We start from the raw sequence: 25,000 nt of genomic DNA on the forward strand, positions 1-25,000 counted from the left end.
ATTCTACTCCATGTGTAGGTTTTGGAGTGGGGAAGCTGCAGCTGTATTCAAATTCCTGCAAAATGATGTAATTGGCTAGAATGAGGTAGTCTGCGTTTGTGTGTGTGTGTTTGTGCCAGTGAAGAGAGCCCAGTGTGTGTGGAGCAGACCAGGCCAGGAGACAGCAGTGGAGAGGTGGGAGAGCCATACTTACTATTACAGCAGCTCTGGTCAACACAATAGCTATTATTGAAACACCTTTGTGTCCGTTCGAGACAGATCAGTGTATCACTGTCACCATTGTCAGATGTACCGTGTATCTCTAGGTTTATGGACATGTTTGGTGCTGGGTTAAATAGGAGTGGTATGGTACTGACTAGCGTCCTGCCCAGGGGGTGTACTTGTACATCAAGCTGCCTCACGCTACAGAAACAGGATGGGCTCAGGCCGTTCTGGCTTGGACAAGGCTAATTACTGACTACTGTAGTAGGGATGTGTGGTGAGGTAGTACTTTACTGTAATAGGGATGTGTGGTGTCATGACGTTGCCCTCTTTGGGTACAGCAAGCCCTACCCCCCTCTCCCTGTCTCCTACACCCAGGCTGCTATGGTCAGCGAGAGGTCGTAAATTCCTGGAGGAGATTATCTCCTCATGGCCACAGTATAGAGACAGAGTGAATTTTCATAGAGAACAAAGACATTTCTTCCACCTCACAGAACTTGAGGTCCAAAAAACATTTATGTTCTGGAGAAGGTATAAAAGATCGGTGAAGAATCCAGCTACAAACTGGTCCGTTTGGTACAATTTTGTGAAACTCATGGGAGACAATACAATACATTATATTTATTTATATAATAGTATAATAATATTAATAATAATATTTATATTTATATAATAGCCTCAGATATGAGGTTTACATTTAATTGTTGTATAAGATGAATGAGTTTGGATGATACTGTTTGTGGAATTGTGTAATGTGATTTTGGACTGTTTAATGTAAGGAAACTCCAATTCCTTTTGGAGTTTAACTAAATCAGAGGACCGCCCACGAGCACAGTTATGGTCAGGCATCCTGGGACAGGCCTTTTTCTGCTCTCCCGAATAAAACCCCCACTGTGAGAATTTCTCAACAGACCATGTTTCCCTCAATTACGAGAGGACAAAGGTTGCAGACCAGCTTACCTCTATAACGAGAGGGCCAAGGTTTGAGTAGATGGCTGAATCTTTTAACCATACCACGTGGTTAAACTCTTAGACTATAGATACCGACAGAATAAGAACAAGTCTTTGATATTAATTACTAGTCTGCAGCTAGGAATTCGGTATCATTGAACGCGAAGACCAACACCCTCTTAAACATCTATCCATAACGACATGAATGAATGTCACTCTGAACCATCCATTCTAACCACGACAGAGAGAGAGAGAGGAAGGACGCTCTCCAACAGAAACAAACTTTTCAACAGAGACCCCGACGACGCACTGAGCGTAAATATATATATTGATTGCAATTGTTCCCGAATGAGTGAGCGTTCATGTGCAAAGGATTAGCATTTCAATTGTTATAATTATCAACTGTGCGTTGTCTTAACTCAGTCGACCCCCACTTCCCTTTTGTCTAACAAGCCGCCATGCCGGTTTAGCCCACTAGGGCACATTCCCCTATCATTTCTTGTAACCATATTTACTTTGTTTGTTTGTGTGTGCACTTCTGTGATTGTTTAGTTAGTTAATAAATAAATGATTTTAAGACAACTGATGTATGGATGACTCATAGTGAAGACTGCGTTCGTGCAGATAACCAACAATTTACGACGTTGGAATGAGACTAACATGAGGTAAAGAAGAATTCATTAATCAGAAGACTATTGATCAGATATGAAAATATCTGAAAAGTTATATTAGGAAAATTATAACTTTAATCGGAATATTTTCCTTGGTTCCCCAACTTCCTTTTTAATTACAGTTACATGATTAATCAGTTTAATCGCGTAATACTAATTACAGAGAATCTTTGCTATAAACTAAAAGTCTTCATTTAATGATAGTAAAGACACGACAGTGGTGAGGTAGTACTTTACTGTAGTAGAGGTGTGTGTTGAGGTAGTACTTTACTGTAGTAGAGGTGTGTGGTGAGGTAGTACTTTACTGTAGTAGAGGTGTGTGGTGAGGTAGTACTTTACTGTAGTAGAGGTGTGTTGAGCTAGTACTTTACTGTAGTAGAGGTGTGTGTTGAGGTAGTACTTTACTGTAGTAGAGGTGTGTGGTGAGGTAGTACTTTACTGTAGTAGAGGTGTGTGGTGAGGTAGTACTTTACTGTAGTAGAGGTGTGTGGTGAGGTAGTACTTTACTGTAGTAGAGGTGTGTGGTGAGGTAGTACTTTACTGTAGTAGAGGTGTGTGGTTAGGTAGTACTTTACTGTAATAGGTGTTTGTGGTAAGGTAGTACTTTACTGTAGTAGAGGTGTGGTGAGCTAGTACTTTACTGTAGTAGAGGTGTGTGGTTAGGTAGTACTTTACTGTAGTAGGGGTGTGTGGTAGGGTAGTACTTTGCTGTAGTACTTTTAAACTTGGACAAAACAGAGATGCTTGTTCTAGGTCCCAAGAAACAAAGAGATCTTCTGTTGAATCTGACAGTCAATCTTAATGGTTGTACAGTCGTCTCAAATAAAACTATGAAGGACCTCGGCGTTACTCTGGACCCTGATCTCTCTTTTGAAGAACATATCAAGACTGTTTCAAGGACAGCTTTTTTCCATCTACGTAACATTGCAAAAATCAGAAACTTTCTGTCCAAAAATGATGCAGAAAAATTAATCCATGCTTTTGTCACTTCTAGGTTAGACTACTGCAATGCTCTACTTTCCGGCTACCCGGATAAAGCACTAAATAAACTTCAGTTAGTGCTAAATACGGCTGCTAGAATCCTGACTAGAACCCAAAAATTTGATCATTTTACTCCAGTGCTAGCCTCCCTACACTGGCTTCCTGTTAAGGCTAGGGCTGATTTCAAGGTTTTACTGCTGACCTACAAAGCATTACATGGGCTTTCTCCTACCTATCTCTCTGATTTGGTCCTGCCGTACATACCTACATGTACGCTACGGTCACAAGACGCAGGCCTCCTAATTATCCCTAGAATTTCTAAGCAAACAGCCGGAGGCAGGGCTTTCTCCTATAGAGCTCAATTTTTATGGAATGGTCTGCCTACCCATGTGAGAGACGCAAACTCGGTCTTAACCTTTAAGTCTTTACTGAAGACTCATCTCTTCAGTGGGTCATATGATTGAGTGTAGTCTGGCCCAGGAGTGTGAAGGTGAACGGAAAGGCTCTGGAGCAACAAACCGCCCTTGCTGTCTCTGCCTGGCCGGTTCCGTGGTAGGGTAGTACTTTACTGTAATAGGGGTTTGTGGTAAGGTAGTACTTTACTGTAGTAGAGGTGTGTGGTGAGGTAGTACTTTACTGTAGTAGAGGTGTGTGGTGAGCAAGTACTTTACTGTAGTAGATGTGTGTGGTAAGGTAGTACCTTACTGTGGTAGGGTAGTACTTTACTGTAGTAGGGGTGTGTGGTAAGGTAGTACTTTACTGTAGTAGGGGTTTGTGGTAAGGTAGTACTTTACTGTAGTAGAGGTGTGTGATAGGGTAGTACTTTACTGTAGTAGGGGTTTGTGGTAAGGTAGTACTTTACTGTAGTAGGGGTTTGTGGTGGGGTAGTACTTTACTGTAATAGGGGTTTGTGGTAAGGTCGTACTTTACTGTAGTAGAGGTGTGTGGTGAGCTAGTACTTTACTGTAGTAGAGGTGTGTGGTAAGGTAGTACTTTACTGTGGTAGGGTGTGTGGTAAGGTAGTACTTTACTGTAGTAGGGGTGTGTGGTAAGGTAGTACTTTACTGTAGTAGAGGTGTGTGGTAATGTAGTACTTTACTGTAGTAGAGGTGTGTGGTAATGTAGTACTTTACTGTAGTAGAGGTGTGTGGTGAGGTAGTACTTTACTGTAGTAGGGGTGTGTGGTAATGTAGTACTTTACTGTAGTAGAGGTGTGTGGTGAGGTAGTACTTTACTGTAGTAGGGATGTGTGGTAATGTAGTACTTTCCTATAGTAGGGGTGTGTGGTAATGTAGTACTTTACTATAGTAGAGGTGTGTGGTGAGGTAGTACTTTACTATAGTAGGGGTGTGTGGTAATGTAGTACTTTACTGTAGTAGGGGTGTGTGGTAATGTAGTACTTTACTGTAGTAGAGGTGTGTGGTAAGGTAGTACTTTACTGTAGTAGGGGTGTGTGGTAAGGTAGTACTTTACTGTAGTAGAGGTGTGTGGTAATGTAGTACTTTACTGTAGTAGGCGTGTGTGGTAATGTAGTACTTTACTATAGTAGGCATGTGTGGTAAGGTAGTACTTTACTATAGTAGGCGTGTGTGCGATCAGGATAGAGTACTCAAATCCCCAGTTCCAGTCATGAGGAACCCTCTCGCCTCACGCCGTGCCTCATGAGAGAGCGAGAGAGAGAGAGCTAATACACACACACACATACACACACACACTGTAAATCAGTACCAAATGTCCCATTAGACAATTCCAGGAGGCAGGGTGTGTCTCTAAAGCACATTCTATTAGAAACAGCTGCAGCCCTAGAAGGGTGTGGCTCAGAATGTTCTTGAATGTGTGTTTCTCACTGCGCGCACACACACACACAGCTGGTACTCCATGGGGTAGGACATTAAAGGTCTGATTTAGATATTTTAAGTGAGTGTTAAGGCTGGGAGTGTTTTTGAGTTGAGATACTGTATACTGTTAAAGAATGTGTGTTGTGTGTGTACCGAGAACACTGCTGAGTCACCTTCAGTCACAGTGGGAGGCAGGGACGGATGGAGGAAGATGAAAGGAGAGAAATAACAGAGTTGAAGGATGAAGGGCAATTGGATGAGGGGTGGGAGAGAAGAGGGAGAAGAGTGAAGACAGGGAAAGATGGAAGAATCTCGTCTTCTTCCTCATGAATTAAATATATAAGATATGGGGCTCCTCCCCCTGCTTTACTGATGAGCTTCTAAAGCAGGAAAAGGAAATGCCAACAGTTACTGTAGTTCATTTTTGTTTATTTAGAAAAATACAAAGTGTTTGTATTCCTGATTCCATATATGGTCATGAGCCAAATAATGCTTAATGAGAGCATCATCAGGAGTAATAACAACACTTTGTATTTTCTTAAATGCAAACTGACGATTACTCAACAACAACACTCAAATAAGTGCAATATGCATGTGAAATGGCTCAGACATATTATGCTATAACATTTTCTTACAAAAAGAAAAATATGCTCTCATAAAGGAGGTGTGTCTACTTCTCATTACCCACACCTGGCTCTCACAAGCTATGTTTCTATTAACTTGTCCAGTTATTTCATTTTTCTTTGAAATTTAGAATGTTTGCAACTATTTATTTATCTGTTATTTTACCAGGTAAGTTGACTGAGGACACGTTTTCATTGGCAGCAACAACCTGGGGAATAGTTACAGGGGAGAGGGATGAATGAGCCAATGGGGATTATTAAGTGACCATGATGGTTTGAGGGTCAGATTGGGAATTTAACCAGGACACTGGGGTTAACACACCTACTCTTACGATAAGTGTCATGGGTTCTTTAATGACCTCAGAGAGTCAGCCGTTTAAAGTCCCATCCGAAAGACGGCACCCTACACAGGGCAATGTCCCCAATCACTGCCCTGGGGCATTGGGATATTTTTAGACCAGAGGAAAGGGTGCCTCCTACTGGCCCTCCAACACCACTTCCAGCAGCATCTGGTCTCCCATCCAGGGACTGACCAGGACCAACCCTGCTTAGCTTCAGAAGCAAGCCAGCAGTGGTATGCAGGGTGGTATGCTGCTGACTATTGTTTGCTGGGGTGCGTTTCCATTGAACTATCTTGTGTTGATTTAAAAACAGGTGGACATGAAGATGCCACAGCAACAAACAAACAAAAAAACTTTTTTGCAAAAACCTACAATGTTGAATAAAATGTTTGTGGTTGAAGTGTTTCCGTTGCCCATTAAGTCACATTGCGAGTGGAGCTTATAGTTAGTTACGTGATGACCTTATATGTACCTTCAAAGGTTTTCGCCAATCATAATTGATAAAAAAAATAAAAAAAATAATTTCCATCATCATTTTATCACAAAGAAAGTTAGACAAAATAAACACCCACCCTTGTCAAATGGGTAAAAATGTTGTCGATCTTTTGAAAATGTCTCCTATATCAGCTGTTTCCAGTACACGTGTCGCAATGTCATAGCTTTTGTCGAATAAACCTGGGCCAATGGAAACCTGTTAAGTATCTCTCTGTAGCCCTGGAGGCCCATTCATCTGTAGTAAGCGCAACACAGGGTCATTGGCCAATTCATTCACAATTTTGGCTTTAGCTTGCTTATATAGAGCGGATACTCCCTGTTTTCTGAAATGGGGGCGAGAGGTGGAAGTGTGTTGGCAGCTGCATAGGCTATTCTCATTGAGCAGTGGTGACATACTCTCTCTCTCCATCACCATTGTAATCTACTGGGAAGCCCTAATTTTCCCTAACTGGAGATGTAAATGATGATGGAGTATCCTGGTTTAAAGACTCCACCACTTGCCATCGCACAAAACTAGTTCCGGGCTGTTATAGTGATTGCAATGTGCACATAGGCTCTAGTTTTCTATGTATTCATTTGGATTCACAGTGCAGACCGAACCGAGGTCCCTGTACCCTTACACACACACACACACACACACACACACACACACACACACACACACACACACACACACACACACACACACACACACACACACACAGTGACATGTTGGCTGTTTTGCCAGTTTGATGAAAAGGTTCTGGGACCGACTGTTATATTTACAGACTCTCTGGAGGGTGGCAATCAATCTACTCCTTCCCGTCCTCTTCATCTATTGCTATCCCACTGCTCTCTCCTCCTTACCCCTCCCACTGCTCTCTCCATCCCCCCGTCTTCCTATCCTGGAGGTTTTGAGATTTATGATCTCACAGCTCCTATCTGACCTTGTTCATCTCTGAGTCTGACTTTTTCTCTCTCTCTCTCTCTCTGTCTCTCTCTCTCTCTCTCTGTCTCTCTCTCTCTCGCTCTATCTCTCTTTCTCTGTCTCGGTCTGTGTTTTTTTTTCGGTCTGTGTTTTTTTTCTTCCGTTGTCTGGACTAACTACCTCACAGCAGCAGAGACTTAAAAACTGCAGACCTCACTGGAACTTAACGTACCTCAGACCCAGACAGAACTGTAACACAACCTAACATCACCAGCTCACATATCACACCTAAAGTATTGCCACCTAACTAGGTCTCTCTCTTGGAGCAGATGCTCAAACATCAGCGCACTTTGTGGTAAATATACAGAAGTGACTGTCTCATCTCCAACCTGCCCTGAACTGTCTCTGGACCTCTGCTGACAGACTGTACCATAACACAGTGTTATGTAACAGAGTTATGTGTCTCAGTGTAACCTAGCAACATAATAGACTTCCCTATGGACACCCACTCTACTCTGTCACTAGTCTACAGGTTGTCCGGGTCACCTGAGCCACAGGACTAATGTAAACTCTGTTTGTGTATGTTTCAGGTGTCTGGTATCGTGGGCAGGGCGGATGTCTTGGCCTGCATGCTGTTCCTCCTGGCCTTTCTCTCCTATGTTAGGTAAGAAAACCCTAACACTCTCTCTCTCTCTCTCTCGCTCTCTCGCTCTCTCTCTGTCACTACTCTGGGGGGTGGATTGTGTAGTTTTTAAAAAAATGTTCTCTTTACTTAATAGCACTCCCTCCTCACCCTTCTCTCTCTATCTCTCTCTCTCTCTCTCTCTCCAGGAGTGTGGGTGTGTGTGGTTCTGGTTCTGCAGACTCTCTGCCCTCCACGGTGTCTGTGTGGGCGCTGGGTGCCAGCCTGCTGCTGGGCACCTGTGCTATGCTGGTCAAGGAGACGGGCATCACCGTCTTCGGGGTGTGTGTGCTCTACGACGCCCTGGTGCTCTGCCGCAAGCCCCTCCTCTTGTAAGTCCACTGTGTGTGTGTGTGTGTCTGTGAGTGGGTGTGTTAAGATGGCTTGATTGCCTAAGAAGCCCTTTGTCACTGTTGTCAGCTTGTGTGTGAATGAGCTGGTTATATGTAATTAGCTGTATGTGTGTGTTGGAAAGAAACACATCTTTGTGTGTTTGTGCACACTCCACCCAGGTCATTTCAGTATTCCTACAGACCAGAGTTCCTGTTATTCTCTCCTAACTGTTGACTGTTCTCCTAAAAGCACGGTTGGACCAGCCAGTTAAGTTGGCGCATCAGCCATCTATCGAGACAGAATAACACGTGTGTACAGTAACAGCATGGCCAAATGTTGGTATGGGAATGTCCTGGTTTCTGCCTCTCTGGGGTGTATATTACAGAGGATTGTAAACACAGGATCAGACAAAGGGAGAGACGGGTGAAAACTACTGCTACGTAGACAGCTTTGTGTGTGTGTGTGTGTGTGTGTGTGTGTGTGTGTGTGTGTGTGTGTGTGTGTGTGTGTGTGTGTGTGTGTGTGTGTGTGTGTGTGTGTGTGTGTGTGTGTGTGTGTGTGTGTAGTCCACCCTGCCAAAGCCAGGTCCTGATGTTTTGGGGGCCTCCACCCCATGCAGTGTTGGAATGTGCTGGAATTAGCCTGTGTTCAGTGGGCTGGCCTCTGATAACACATTAGAGCGTTTAACAGTGAGGGGGGGCGTGTGTGTTTGTGTGTGTGTATTAGGGGGTTATGTTAGGGCAACTGCCCCAGGCATCTGTCATTGAGTCGTGTGGCTGTGGGACTTGAGTGTGTCTGGGTGTGTGTGCGTCACTATCCATGTGTGTCTCTGTGTGTAAATGTGTCCCTTTAGTAGTTGGATGTTTTTATTTGTGTTTGCTCATCACACCCCGTCCTGCCAGGAATCTACTCTTGGCATCGTGTCCCTCTAAGCCATGTCCTGTGTCTTGTTTATGTCTTCCTCTGTATGGACACCTCTTAATATGACAGTGGAGAGCTCAAACTGTGTGTGTTTGCGAGTGCTACCACGGAGCAGGCTGACAGACAGCCCTGGACTACAGGCCTCTCATAGAAACTCACTGCTAAGCCTCTGTAATAGCCTTCCGTACTGTTGTAGTATTACAACAGCTGTGCTGGTCTGATAGTGAATGAGTGCACCACTAACCCCTACTGTGGGCTGATGAATGGTGTATAGCGCTACTGCTGCTACTTACTTGTGGCTTTGCTTTTTCTCCCTGCTGCTCTGGACTATTGTTCTGTTCCCAACACACACACACACACACACACACCCGAACAGCCGTGTTTGCCTGGCTGTGTGTTTACATGGCACAGCAACATGCCTCTGCGTCTCCAGCCAGAAAACACACACAAACTGCACACACAACTTCAATTCCCTCCAGCCACCAGAGAATGCCCAGAGTTATGTCCACAATCAGGCACCATGTCTGGGCCACAACCCTGATCTCTGCTCCCTGTCCTCAGCCACCAAAACCGCTCTTGGCCCACAGTCTTCTCTTCGTCCCCTCTTTCATGTGTTGAGCTCCATACCTTCAACCACCGGCACTGCAGCCTTGAGTCATACCCCAAACCAAGCACTGATGCTGGGCTTGGACTCTCTCTCATCCCCTCCAGACCAACATCATCACTAGTAGCATCTGCTACTCACCTCACACCAACCTCACCACCATCTCTGGGGTGTGGCTATGACATCACAACACGATGGAGAGATTAATGGAGATAGAATGAGAGGGGAAGGAGGGAGAGATTAATTTGTGTGGGGGGAGAGGGTAAGAGACAGATGTGAAAGAATAGTGTGTGTGTGTGTGTTCATGCGTTTGTGTTTTTGTGTAATCCTTTGCACTATGTTAAAGCTCCACAGACAAGCCCAGAGCCCTATCAGTGTCTCAGCCAGTGGTGACAGGAACTCTCTCTGAGGGATGGCGTGTGTGTTAGTGCAGAAGAAGGAATCTCTAATTTGACCGCACGCACATCATATTTCTTCTCTGAAAGCCGATCTGCCATGGGGCCTGCGGTGGGGAGACCTCGGACTCTGTGTGTGTGTGTGTGTGTGTGTGTGTGTGTGTGTGTGTGTGTGTGTGGAGCTGTGATTTGTGAATGAACCCAGCAGAAAGGGATGGAACAGAAGAGAAGAGTTGTATGTGTCTGCTGTGAGCTCCACAGGCCCTGTTAGAGGGAGAGACAGAGAGTACGTGAGCTCCACAGGCCCTGTTAGAGGGAGAGACAGAGAGTATGTGAGCTCCACAGGCCCTGTTAGAGGGAGAGACAGAGAGTACGTGAGCTCCACAGGCCCTGTTAGAGGGAGAGACAGAGAGTATGTGAGCTCCACAGGCCCTGTTAGAGGGAGAGACAGAGAGTACGTGAGCTCCACAGGCCCTGTTAGAGGGAGAGACAGAGAGTATGTGAGCTCCACAGGCCCTGTTAGAGGGAGAGACAGAGAGTATGTGAGCTCCACAGGCCCTGTTAGAGGGAGAGACAGAGAGTATGTGAGCTCCACAGGCCCTGTTACAGGGAGAGACAGAGAGTATGTGAGCTCCACAGGCCCTGTTAGAGGGAGAGACAGAGAGTATGTGAGCTCCACAGGCCCTGTTAGAGGGAGAGACAGAGAGTATGTGAGCTCCACAGGCCCCGTTAGAGGGAGAGACAGAGAGTATGTGAGCTCCACAGGCCCTGTTAGAGGGAGAGACAGAGAGTATGTGAGCTCCACAGGCCATGTTAGAGGGAGAGACAGAGAGTACGTGAGCTCCACAGGCCCTGTTAGAGGGAGAGACAGAGAGTATGTGAGCTCCACAGGCCCTGTTAGAGGGAGAGACAGAGAGTACGTGAGCTCCACAGGCCCTGTTAGAGGGAGAGACAGAGAGTATGTGAGCTCCACAGGCCCTGTTAGAGGGAGAGACAGAGAGTATGTGAGCTCCACAGGCCCTGTTAGAGGGAGAGACAGAGAGTATGTGAGCTCCACAGGCCCTGTTACAGGGAGAGACAGAGAGTACGTGAGCTCCACAGGCCCTGTTAGAGGGAGAGACAGAGAGTATGTGAGCTCCACAGGCCCTGTTACAGGGAGAGACAGAGAGTACGTGAGCTCCACAGGCCCTGTTAGAGGGAGAGACAGAGAGTATGTGAGCTCCACAGGCCCTGTTAGAGGGAGAGACAGAGAGTACGTGAGCTCCACAGGCCCTGTTAGAGGGATTTGACAGAGAGTATGTGAGCTCCACAGGCCCTGTTAGAGGGAGAGAGAGAGTATGTGAGCTCCACAGGCCCTGTTAGAGGGAGAGACAGAGAGTATGTGAGCTCCACAGGCCCTGTTAGAGGGAGAGACAGAGAGTATGTGAGCTCCACAGGCCCTGTTAGAGGGAGAGACAGAGAGTATGTGAGCTCCACAGGCCCTGTTAGAGGGAGAGACAGAGGGTATGTGAGCTCCACAGGCCCTGTTAGAGGGAGAGACAGAGAGTATGTGAGCTCCACAGGCCCTGTTAGAGGGAGAGACAGAGAGTATGTGAGCTCCACAGGCCCTGTTAGAGGGAGAGACAGAGAGTACGTGAGCTCCACAGGCCCTGTTAGAGGGAGAGACAGAGAGTACGTGAGCTCCACAGGCCCTGTTAGATGGAGAGAGCGAGTATGTGTATGAAGGCATAGAGAGAGGATGAGGAGAGGGAGAGAGTATTCATTGAAAACACACTCTTTTCCGGCCTCTCATCTCACTGTACTGTCTTTGATACTGGTGCCAAGGAACAGGAAATACGGATCACCTCAGGAATTCAGCAAGGAAGATCCAATAGCATTTCCAGCCAAACCCCTACGTTTCCTCTCTCCTTCTCTCTACCTTTCTCCCTCTCTCGCTCTTATCCTCTTTCACTCTTTCCACTCCCTCCATATCTCCTTTTCTCTTTTCCCCCCTCTCCCACTCTTCCCTCCGGTCGCCCTTTCTTCTGGGCGACCGGAGGGAAGAGTAGCTGTCAACATGCATTAGATATGCGTTGGAGATAGGTTAGTGATATGTGTGGGGGTGCGTTAGATCTCTCCCCACGCCTGTCCCGTGCCTGGCTCTTTGATATGCTGGGAAGATTTAATAGATGCTTATTTAATTTGGGCCTTAATTAAACACCATCAGCTGTTCATGTATCTACAGGCTGGACTAACTGATAGAACTGAGGGAGGGAGTGGGAGGGAAAATAGAGAGAGAGAGAGAGAGAGCGAGAGGGAAGGAATTAAGGAGGGAGAGAAAGATGGAGATAGTATGTGAGCCTGTGTGTACGCTATGTAATATTTGTGTGTGTGTGTGTGTGTGTGTGTGTGTGTGTGTGTGTGTGTGTGTGTGTGTGTGTGTGTGTGTGTGTGTGTGCGCGTGCGCACTCGGTCAACTATCTGTAATGAGAGCCCTTGGGCCACAGCTCTCTGGCCTGTTTGGAGACCTGTCACTGATAAGCAGGGTATGTGAATGGTGGGAAATCCTGCTCATCGCTCATGGAGCAGTACTTGCTCCAGCACTCCACGTCCTTTCCAACCGCTAAAAACCACTCCACGCTCACAGGACAAAAAAACTGACACCACAAATTCGCTCCGTTCATTAAAATCACAATTTAACCATCAACCCATCTATTTATGTGACGACCTGTACCTGCAATTTGGTTGTGAGGTATTGAAACTAAACCATATGATTGGAATGAAAAGTACTTTAATGAACATGAAAAGGTGAATGTAAGAAGCGCTCATCATTTCAAGTAGGCTACAGGTCATATTAAACAGCATATAAACACGCTAAATAGGTCAGGAGCCAGACAGGGAGCCTAAGAAAGAACGGAAATGAATTATTTTGGCTATATTATATCAAGTCTATAACCTACAAAGAAATACATTGTGAAGAATTTCCGAGTGTGACACAATAGGCTGGTAGGGACATATAAAGCTCTCCGCATTTAAACAACATTTTGTATAATAAACCATTAAAGTCTATACATTCCGGAACTTAGAATTTAAATCCAAGTTAAAGGAAAAATGTCTTATTAGGCTCAGTCTACAGTGTCTTTGAATTTATTTGAGAAATACGAGTTTAACCAGCTTGCGATGGTGCCTGGAGAACAGGCCAACAGCAGAGAACACCCTCTACCCGCTTGCAGAGCCACTGGGGATGCTAAACACCCTTTTGGCCACTCTTGCCAGGCTGGGCGGACATGCAGAGTTGTTTTTAAACTTTTCTATAGGTAGGCCTAATGGTTTTTAGGCAAAATAAACCAGTCAAAACAGAAAGCTCCTTGAAAGGGGGAATATGCCAGGCCTATTGGGCAAAAATCAAGTATGGCCTATTGTATAGATAATAGAGCAAAAATGAACAAAACTTTTAAGAGATCTGATTTTTAGTTTGTAAATAATTTGCTACAATGACACACTTAATTAGCTACCCACCGCGTTCCTTTCTGTTAGCATGTGCCCGTAGTAAGTACACCATCATGCTTTTGGGATATGTGTATTTTCAGATTCCACAATGATTCTTTAGTTACATCACCACACTTCCTCTCTTGCTCTTGGTCCTCATCTTTGTAAGACACCTTGATTTTGCACCTGTGTGTTTTGTCAGTTTCTTTATGAAAACATTTAGTGAACTCCATGACAGTAGTTAAAGTAAGGGGTTGTAGCAGCACACAAGCAGACTAAACATGCATGCTGGGCCGGGCATGACCTGAGTTCGTGAAGTGAGCGCTACTGGAGCGAAATTGGAGCGGGCGAGAAGGCCGACCCTCCAGCCTTTGGGAATCTCGCTCCGCGCTCCAGTCAAATTGGGCACTCTTCGCTCCGCTCCACGAGCGGAGCCAACGTGACAATGGCGGGAGAGAAAGAGAATGAGGGGCGAGAGAAAGAAAGTAGGTAAAGGGAGCAACAGAGAGGAGGAACAGAGAGGAGGAACAGAGAGGAGGAACAGAGAGTGACGGAAAAGAGTGAGTGGGAAGAGAGAAGGGAGTGTGAAGGCCTGTTTTTAGATGGATGTTACTTTCATTCAATTAGCCCCAGGGACCCAACACATGGGCCAGCCCCCCCACGCACACACACAGGCCAGGGGCCTGAACACTAATTGGGAGATTATTTAGTAAATGTCTCATCAAAAAGATGGTGATTTTTGTTGGGGTGAGCATTTTTTTTTCTCTCCTGCCTAATTTGTTTGGCACCCGTTTATCGTCAGCCCACGCAGCTGGAGTGCAGCCAATCGGATGGGAGTACAGATGTTTTAACCCCTTCCTGTCTCAGTAGAGAGCACAGTATTTTTTCACAGTTGTACAGTTGCAGTACATTTATCACACGGCATGTTCTTATTCCAAGCAACCTTATGTGCTGTAAATGCCTTGTTTAAAAGTGCCCTGCATATGGAAATACTGAGAACTCCTCTTACAGGGATCACATCCAGGCAGGAGAATTTGATCACTATAAGTGGTTGACCACTATAACCATATTCACTATATGCAGAGTCTACAAAACTCAGCAAGAAAAGAAATGCACTCTTTCAGGATAATTCGTAAGAATCCAAATAACTTCACAGATCTTCATTGTAAAGGGTTTAAACACTGTTTCCCATGCTTGTTCAATGAACCATAAACAATTAAAGAACATGCACCTGTGGAACGGTCGTTAAGACACTAACAGCTTACAGACGGTAGGCAATTAAGGTCACCGTTATATAAACTTAGGACACTAAAGAGGCCTTTCTACTGACTCTGAAAAACACCAAAAGAAAGATGTCCAGGGTCCCTGCTCATCTGTGTTAACGTGCCTTAGGTATGCTGCAAGGAGGCATGATGACTGCAGATGTGGCCAGGGCAATAAATTGCAATGTCCTTATTGTGAGATGCCGAAGACAGAGCTACAGGGAGACCGGACGGAAAGCTGATGGTCCTCGCAGTGGCAGACCACGTGTAACAACACCCGCACAGAATTGGTACATCCGAACATCACACCTGCGGGACAGGTACAGGATGGCAACAACAACTGCCCGCAATAGGCTGAGAGAGGCTGGACTGAGGGCTTGTAGACCTGTTGTAAGGCAGGTCCTCACCAGGTCCTCACCAGACCTCACCGGCAACAACGTCGCCTATGGGCACAAACCCACCTTCACTGGACCAGACAGGACTGGCAAAATGTGCTCTTCACTGACGAGTCGTGGTTTTGTCTCACCAGGGGTGATGGTCGGATTCGCATTTATCATCGAAGGAATGAGCATTACACCGAGGCCTGTACTCTGTAGCAGGATCGATTTGGAGGTTGAGGGTCCGTCATGGTCTGGGGCGGCGTGTCACAGCATCAACGGACTGAGCTTGTCATTGCAGGCAATCTCACAACGCTGTGCGTTGTAGGGAAGACATCCCCCCTGATGTGGTACCCTTCCTGCAGGCTCATCCAGCATGACAATGCCACCAGCCATACTGCTCGTTCTGTGCGTGATTTCCTGCAAGACAGGAATGTCATTGTTCTGCCATGGCCAGCGAAGAGCCCGGATCTCAATCCCATTGAGCACGTCTGGGACCTGTTGGATCGGAGGGTGAAGGCTAGGGCCATTCCCCCCAGAAATGTCTGGGAACTTGCAGGTGCCTTGGTGGAAGAGTGGGTTAACATCTCACAGCAAGAACTGGCAAATCTGGTGCAGTCCATGAGGAAGAGATGCGCTGGAGTACTTAATGCAGCTGGTGGTCACACTAGATACTGACTGTTACTTTTGATTTTGACCCCACTTGGCTCAGGGATGCATTAATCAATTTCTGTTAGTCACATGTCTGTGGAACTTGTTCAGTTTATGTCTCAGTTGTTGAATCTTGTTATGTTCATACAAATATTTACGCATGTTAAGTTTGCTGAAAATAAACGCAGTTGCTGAGTTCATATACAGGAAGTGTACTTTATGGTTAATATGCTGCCATTTGAAACACAGCCGTAGCCAGTGTTTATGAGACGTGTCTCTGCCCTGTGAGTTAGCCCTTCTCCATCTCCATTCGGTCTGTGTTAATTCTGCCCGATAATGTCATCTCCTGCAGGCATGTTTACAGACGGCTAGGAGAGATGAGGGGCCCATCACACTGGGTTATGTGTTTCTGACTGGGGCCCTCTGCTTTAAAAATATTCAGACCGAGAGAGCTGAGGTCCAGAGGGGGTTTGTGACGGAAAGTGTGTGTGTGTGTGTGTGTGTGTGTGTGTGTGTGTGCATGTGTGTGTGTGTGTGTGTGTGTGTGTGTGTGTGTGTGTGTGTGTGTGTGTGTGTGTGAGAGTGTTGTACTGTATGAGTGAATGCATATGGCTGACCAGAGAGTTCAACTCTGAGTGGATCTCTCCATAAACCTATATACCTATACAACTTAACGCAAGTTAGTTTTTATTTATTTTATTTCACCTTTATTTAACCAGGTAGGCAAGTTGAGAACAAGTTCTCATTTACAACTGCGACCTGGCCAAGATAAAGCAAAGCAGTGTGACACAGACAACAACACAGAGTTACACATGGAGTAAACAATAAACAAGCCAATAACACAATAAACAAGTCAATGACACAGTAGAAAAAAAGAAAGTCTATATACAGTGTGTGCAAAAGGAATGAGGAGGTAGGCAATAAATAGGCCATAAGAGCGAATAATTACAATTTAGCAGATTAACACTGGAGTGATAAATGAGCAGATGATGATGTGCAGGTAGAGATACTGGTGTGCAAAAGAGCAGAAAAGTAAATAAAATAAAAACAGTATGGGGATGAGGTAGGTAGATTGGGTGGGCTATTTACAGATGGACTATGTACAGCTGCAGGGATCAGTTAGCTGCTCAGATAGTTGATGTTTAAAGTTGGTGAAGGAAATAAAAGTCTCCAACTTCAGCGATGTTTTTTTGCAGTTCATTCCAGTCACTGGCAGCAGAGAACTGGAAGGAAAGGCAGCCAAATGAGATGTTGGCTTTGGGGATGATAAGTGAGATATACCTGCTGGAACATGTGCTACGGTGTTGTTATCGTGACCAGTGAACTGAGATAAGGCGGAGCTTTACCTAGCATAGACTTATAGATGACCTAGAGCCAGTGGGTCTGGCGAAGAATATGTAGCGAGGGCCAGTCGACTAGAGCATACAGGTCGCAGTGGTGGGTGGTGTCATGTCTTTGGCTATGCCGGATTAAGTGATATGACTTGCTATTCTATAAAATAATTTATCCGTAATTAATATCACCTGATTGAGCTAATCATGTAAATGTAATTAACTAGAGAGTCGGGCACCACAAAATAATATTTATAGAGCTGTTATCTTCCGAATAAACTCTTAAAGACCTAGTAATATTTTACATCAATAGCAGTCAATATTAATCGTCCTCTTAATTCAGTTTCATCTGAAAGTTGTACATTCTTGGTTATCTACATGAACCCTGGCTAACAATTTGAATTAGCAATACAAAATTGGGTTTAATAATTTATTTACTTAATACCTAACTAATCACACAGAATTACACATACACATAATTAAATCATAACTTGATTACAAATTACGTCATAAAGGAAAACGTCCCTAGCGGGCGGAACAGATATGACAGCTGGTAACACAAAAGAAAAGGGCTGGGTTTGAGTGAAAGAGCGGAAAGACTGAGGAAAAAGGGGAAGAAGCTGTGCTATCGTAAATACAGTATCTTATGCATTCTACATTACCGCCCATTTGGAAAAGGAAAATGCAATAAATATTTACTCTGAGCTGCGCTTCGGTAGGTTGGTGGTAGATGAAGGCCGTGTTGCCCAAACTAGTCTTTTGAAGAATGTCTCTGGTTATCAATTGGATAGGTTGTAGTAATATCGTTGTGTGGTAGACGGTACACTCTGTCTGTTCCTTCCTAACCTGCGTTTGCAGCTGCTGTTGCTAACTCAACGGCTAGGAGGTATCACTTCTGTAGTGAATAAGAGTTCAAAGTTCATACCATTCGCAACCAAAGCTCACGCTGATGTTGGCTTCATTCTGTAGTTATTATCTGAACTATTCTGACATCGGACCGTCGTCCTACATCCTCGGAACAGGAGGTTATATTGTCGTCAAGGGCTTATATAGGAAGGGAGAAGGCGCGTTTGAAAAGTTTTATAGCCCATGTCCCTTCACAGGGGCTGGCCACTGATTGAGCAGAGCCCTGTCTTATGAAAACCCAAATCTCACATTTTAGAAGCTAAAATCACATTTCATCCCATCACGAATAATTTAATATTCAAACATTTAAATTGAACAACAATTCCATGTGAATTCGATAAACTCTACATTGGAAAGTCTACACATCAGAGTTATGTCATCTTATCATTGATGAGAATGTCTCAGATGACAACCGAACTGACATCATATTCATTAAGTACCACCGCATATGTTCAATTGGTCGGATTACCAGAATATAGTTCATTTCCCCCCACCTTCTGATGTTCCCAGAATCTCTATGTTAACCAAGGGTTTTGCAAATGTAACCTCATTTGGGTAGAAAGAGGAAAAAGGGGGGAAGAGGTATTTATGACTGTCATAAACCTACCCCCCAAGCCAACATCATGACAGTGGTATAAGGTGATTTGGTAACAAAACGGATGGCACTGTGATAGACTGCATCCAGTTTGGTGAGTCGAGTGCTGGAAGCTATTTTGTAGATTACATCGCCGAAGTCGAAGATTGGTAGAATAGTCAGTTTTACGAGGGTAAGTTTGGCGGCATGAGTGAAGGAGGCTTTGCTATAATAGAAAGCCGATTCTAGATTTGATTTTGGATTGGAGATGTTTAATATGAGTCTGGCAGGAGAGTTTACAGTCTAGCCAGACACCAAGGTATTTACAGTTGTCCACATATTCTAGGTCAGAACCGTCCAGGGTGGTGATGCTAGTGTGTTAGTGTGTGTGTGCGTGTGTGTATCTGCTGTATTTATGATAGTGTGTGTTCGATTGGAGGCAGTGACTGTGTCCCCCAGAACTGTCAGTTGAGTTTCTTGTTAGGCTTGATATCTGTGGCTTTCCGTAGGAGGGGTTCTGTTCCCCCTGCCTTGCTAGTTCTCTTATTAAAGACACCTCTAATTGACAGAGGAACACAACACAATTTCTATTGTGGCATTTATTATCTCTCTCTCTGTGCAACAGCCTCAGAGGAATCTTTGAAGTCAGTGCATGTGGTACAATTATCCAAAGGGATTTTGTTGGTGTGTTTTCACTGTTTTTATGTGTGCTTTAAATAAAAGTTGGTTTTGAAAAGATATTGTTGATGATGATGATAATCAAATAAGAGTATCAAATATGTCCCTGAAGTCTGTGTGTGTGTTTGTCCTTGTGTAAATGTGTTTTGGAGAGATGTTTTTTTAAAGTTTCTGTGGGTTCTTTTGAGATGAAATCATTTGAAGATTCTGTTTGCTCAGACAGAACCCTTTGAAATTTCCAGAACGTGAAGAAGCCTCTGCAGAGAGTATGTCTGTCAACATGAAATGGAGCGCTGGAGATAATTGTGTGTGTGTGTGTGTGTGTGTGTGTGTGTGTGTGTGTGTGTGTGTGTGTGTGTGTGTGCGCACACAGCTAGGTAGCTTACATGACTCTTTAGGCCATCAGGGTAGGTCTAATTGGGAGAGCTGCTAAGTGTTTTTCTGTAGTCAAATATGGAGATTGACTTGAACAGCTTACTCACTGACCTTTAGCTAATGCTATAGTGTGTGTGAGAGAGTGTGTTTATGTGTATGCCTGTCTGTGTATGAGTTTGAGTGTGTTTTACTCAAAGCCTAACTCGGCTCTAATGCTTTTTAAATGGACTTGAACATTTGACATTTGCCACATTAGGGGAAAGCATTGTGTTACAGCTGGTCAAAGCAATACAATACTGTAAACCCTATCTGTTCTCTACACTGTGATACATCACCCAGCTAATCTTTAGTGTCCATGCCTCCACTGCCTAATGCCAATGCACTGTTGCACAAAGACATTAACTATATGTAGTGAAACTCTTTACTGGCAGTAGAGAGATTGTTTTGTCCCACCAAACATTTTGAAGGCAACACATGTTATTTTTGGCATCAATTCTAGCTAACTACTGTTACAGATTACTGACAGTGTAAAATACGGACAAAGAGGTTGAGAGAGGGAGGTAGAGAGGGTTATTTGATTGCAAATACAGTGCATTTGGAAAGTATTCAGGCCCCTTGACTCTTTCCACATTTTGTTACGTTAAACCCTTGTTTTATAATTGATGAATTCCCCCCCTCAATCTACACACAATACCCCATAATAACAAAATAAAAACAGTTTTTACATAAAAAAAACACAATTTTTGCACATTTATACAAAAATAAACTGATATATCACATTAACATAAGTATTCAGATTTTTACTCAGAACACTGTTGAAGTACCTTTGGCAGCGATTACAGCCTCGAGTCTTCTTGGGTATGACCCTACAAGCTTGGCACACCTGTATTTGGGGAGTTTCTCCCATTCTTCTCTGGAGATTCTCTCAAGCTCTGTCAGGTTGCATGGGGAGCGTCACTGCACAGCTATTTTAAGGTCTCTCTAGAGATGTTCGAAGTCCGAGCTCTTACTGTGTGCTTAGGGTTGTGTGCTTAGGGTCGTTGACTTGTTGAAAGGTGAACCTTAGCCCCAGTCTGAGGTCCTGAGTGCTCTTGAGCAGGTTTTCATCAAGGATCTCTCTGTACTTTGCACCATTCATCTTTCCCTCGATCCTGACTAGTCTCCCAGTCCCTGCCGCTGAAAAACATCCCCACAGCATGACGCTGCCACCACCATGCTTCACCGTAGGAATGGTGCCAGGTTTCCTCCAGATGTGACAATTGGCATTCAGGCGAAATACTTCAATCTTGGTTTCATCAGACCAGAGAATTTTGTTTCTCATGGTCTGAGAGTCCTTAGGTACCTTTTGGCAAACTCTAAGTGGGCTGTCATGTTCCTTTTACTGAGGAATGGCTTCCGTCTGACCACTCTACCATAAAGGCCTGATTGGTGGAGTGCTGCAGATATGGTTGTCCTTCTGGAAGGTTCTCACCTCTTCAGAGGAACTCTGGAGCTCTGTCAGCATGACCATCTGTTTCTTGGTCACTTCCCTGACCAAGGCCACTTTTCGCCCGATTGCTCAGTTTGGTCGTGCGGCCAGCTCTAGGAAGTCTTGCTGATTCCAAATGTCTTCCATTTTAGAGTGATGAAGGTGTGTTCTTGGGGATCTTCAATGCTGCAGAAAGTTTTTGCTACCCTTCCTCAGATCTGTGCCTCGACACAATCTGTCTCGGAGCTCTACGGACAATTCCTTTGACCTCATGGCTTGGGTTTTGCTCTCACATGGACTGTCAACTGTGGGACCTTATATAGACAGGTGTGTGCCTTTCCAAATCATGTCCAATCAATTGAATTTACTACAGGTGGACTCCAATAAAGTTGTAGAAACATCTCAAGGATGATCAATGGAAACAGGATGCACCTGAGCTCAATTTCGAGTCGCATAGCAAAGGGTCTGAATAATTATGTAAACAAGGTATATCTGTTTTTTTTTCTTCATAAATTAGCAACAGTTTCTAAAAACCTGTTTCCGCTTTGTCATTGTGGTGCATTGTGTGTAGATTGATGACGGAAAAAAACAAGTTCATCAATTTTAGAACAAGGCTGTAACGTAACAAAATGTGGGAAAAAGTCAAGGGGTCTGAATACTTTCCGAATGCAATGTATATACACAGTGACACACCATCCACTTTAGCATATAACCTGTGGAGTGTCAAGTTTAAGAATATATGGACTTGAGAATAATCAGTCATGCAACTTTTATCACTGTTCTTATTGAAGTACATTTCCTTTGAATGTTTTCCTTTTCGTTAAATAAAAGCATGTGTTTATATGTTAAAACAGAGAGATTTATTTAATATTTTACATTTGAATTTGATTGAGGACACCCGGTAAATATTCATAATTGTGGTGTTACTTGACTATCTATGATTTGTAAACGTATTACCTGTAATATTGCGAAAAGAAAATCCTTCCTCATTGATGCATGTAGGCAATATTGTGTGACATTGTTAATCAGTCTGTGTGAATGACAGGGGAGATGATCAGAGGGGCAGAGTTTTTACTACCATAGTTAGGACAGAGGCAAAAGTATGGATAGAGTTTCTCAGCAAAGGTACAGCCAGTGAAAGAGTAGACATGAGAACTGGCCTCCACATCATAAAAGGAGACCTGACCTTACTCACAGTCCACCTTCTGCGGTTTCTCTCTCAGTCTTGATAAGTCATTTCTTTACATGGCATATAAATGAGTGATTTTTACCAAAGAGAATTTAACCCAAATAATGTCACTACTTTAAATTAAGAAAACAAGAGAATACATCAAACATCCTTGCAATCTCTCTACTCACCTGTTTGTGGCTATTTTCTTTGTTCCTTCCGTCTGTATTATTAAAAGTTGATCAAGTTGAGCGTTTTAAGAGATTTCCAAAGAGTTTGAGTTAACTCTCTCTCAAGTGCCCTTAGACACTTCAGAGGCAAACGTTAACAAGCGTTAAATTATAAGATTAGCTTGAAATCTGTTTAAAACAGGACATGTACTTTTTTTATAAGATTGTTTTTTTCTTGAGTGTTCAACTTTAAAATGTTCCTTCAAATGTGCATTACCAGTCCTCCCTGTATGATAGTGCTGTATAATGTTTACTGCACTGTAAGGTTGACAGGGATATTTTACTTTTTCGATTGAGCACAAGGTTGAAGTGTTATTAGATTTTATGAAAGGGGTTCGGAGAAATCTGCAATGTGATATACTTTATGCATTAGATCTGTCTATGAATTGTCATGAGGTTATTTGTTTATTGTGAATTGTAAAAATCCATGTATTTTTTGTATTCCCTCCCTCCTTCCCCTTCACTGTAAACTGAGTCAGTGTCTGTGTGTGGGTGACTGAAAGGTGGATGGATAGGGACTGGTGGTGCCTGCTGAGTGATGGAGCTGCCATCTCTATGTTACTCTATGGGTATTAGATTACTGTGCTGTCACTCTGCCTGCCCAGCTGCTCACACAACAACACACCTGGACAGACCGGCAGAGATAGAGACCCCGCTCTCATCAAATCTTAATGACCTGGGGTGTGAGTGTAATTATGCCTTCGGAGACAATGTTCTGTGACTCAGCACAAATTGACTGTATCACACCCAGAGGAAAAGCGAGAGAGAGAGATTTGTTTTCGTAGCTCAGTGGAGCATCTGCTTAATGTATCTTCTGGACGCTCCTAATTAGCGGCTAGGGAGCCTGTGTGTACATAGCTCTCAAGGATTTATGAATATGAGTACGTGTCTCCCTCTGCACTCCCCTCGCTCCTTATCCTCCTATGCCTCTTCCTCTGTGCTCTCCCTCTCGATATCCTTTATTAGAGGCGTACTGTGGTCCAACCACTCTATGGAGCCGAGTTGTTTGTTACTTCAGTGGTAACCCTAATACTATAACTCACACACACCTCTTTAGTGTACCCAAACCAGGCCCTGAGTTGCTTAGAGTTCTCTGGGCAGTGAGGTGTAATTAGTCATTGATTAGAGATGATGGTTCACTCTGGCAGATAATTGAATTCTCGTTTGGCCTCTTGTTTTAGAGAAAGCCTGGGTCCAAGTTAAATGAAGCCAGTAGGCTTATTTAAAACACAATGAGGCCAAACATAATTAACTTTAACACACTGGCTCGGCCTCGTTATCGACTGATTAGAACAGTGTGTGTGGTCTTACTGTAATGCTTTTACTCCTGGGGTAGACATACAGTAAACCTCTAATTCTACCTCAACACCCACGCTTTGCTGATCTCAGATTTGACTTGTAATGCTACCGACTCAGCCTCAAGTTCAATGCTCCAACATTTTTCTCTGCTGCACAACCACACAATGTCCACAGTGTAAGTTCAGTTATTGAGTGTGTGTGTGTTATTCAGTTTGTGCAATACAGGAGTGTTTGCATATATCTGATTTTGTAATGGTTGATCACACCCTCTGTGCCTCTACCTTTGGCTGATCTACAGTGCATTCAGAAAGTATTCACACCCCTTGAATTTTTCCTAATTTTGTTGTGTTACAGTCTGAATTTAAAATGGATTCATTGAGATTTTGTGTCACTGGCTTACACACAACATCCCATAAACTTAAAGTGGAATCGTATTTTTAGACATTTTTATTATTTAATAAAAAATGAAAAGCTGAAATGTCTTGGGTCAATAAGTATTCAACCCCTTCGTTATGGCAAGCCTAAATTAAGTTCAGATGTGAAAATGTGCATTCAAAATCACATAATAAGTTGCATGGACTCATTCTGTGTACGATAATAGTGTTTTAACGTTTTTTTTTAATGACTACCTCCTCACTGTACCAACCACAAAGACCAGGGTGTTTTTCCAATGCCTCGCAAAGAATGGCACCTATTGAAGGGTAAAAAAAAAAACAGACATTGAATATCCTTTTGACCATAGTGAAGTTATGAATTATACTTTGGATGGTGTATCAATACACCCAGTCACTGCAAAGATACAGGCGTCCTCCCTAACTTAGTTGCCGGAGAGAAAGGAAACCGCTCAGGGATTTCCCCATGAGGCCAATGGTGACTTTAAAACATTTACAGAGTTTATTGGCTGTGATAGAAGAAAACTGAGGATGGATCAACAACATTTTAGTTACTCCACAACACTAACCTAAAAGACAGAGTGAAAAGATGGAAGTCAGTACAGAATAAAAACATTCCAAAACATGCATCCTGTTTTCAATAAGGCACTAAAAGAAAACTTCAAAAAATGTGGCAAAGTAATTAACTTTATATCCTGAATACAAAGCGTTATGTTTGGGGCAAATCCAACACATCACCGACTTTCCACTCTGCATATTTTCAAGCATGGTGGTGGCTGCATCATGTTATGGATATGGTGTGATCAACCATCATTGGCAAGGACTAAGCTTTTAGAATGAATTCATACCACTTGTTTTATTCCACATGTTGTGGATTA

At 43.8% G+C, this 25,000-nt stretch overlaps 1 protein-coding gene across 2 annotated transcripts in view; it reads left to right on the top strand.

Moving 5' to 3' along the window:
• Window positions 1–25,000, top strand: part of LOC110490323 (transmembrane O-mannosyltransferase targeting cadherins 1) — a 108,957-nt gene that overhangs the window by 6,751 nt on the left and 77,206 nt on the right. For both annotated transcript variants that reach the window (XM_036944636.2, XM_090200449.1), the window contains exons 3-4: window positions 7,599–7,672; window positions 7,840–8,022. In XM_036944636.2, the coding sequence (XP_036800531.1) occupies window positions 7,599–7,672; window positions 7,840–8,022 (257 nt within the window). The remainder of the gene's footprint in view (window positions 1–7,598; window positions 7,673–7,839; window positions 8,023–25,000) is intronic.

The sequence above is a fragment of the Oncorhynchus mykiss genome, chromosome 15 (assembly GCF_057628025.1).
Source record: "Oncorhynchus mykiss isolate SJ-2025 chromosome 15, ASM5762802v1, whole genome shotgun sequence".
Lineage (NCBI taxonomy): Eukaryota > Metazoa > Chordata > Actinopteri > Salmoniformes > Salmonidae > Oncorhynchus > Oncorhynchus mykiss.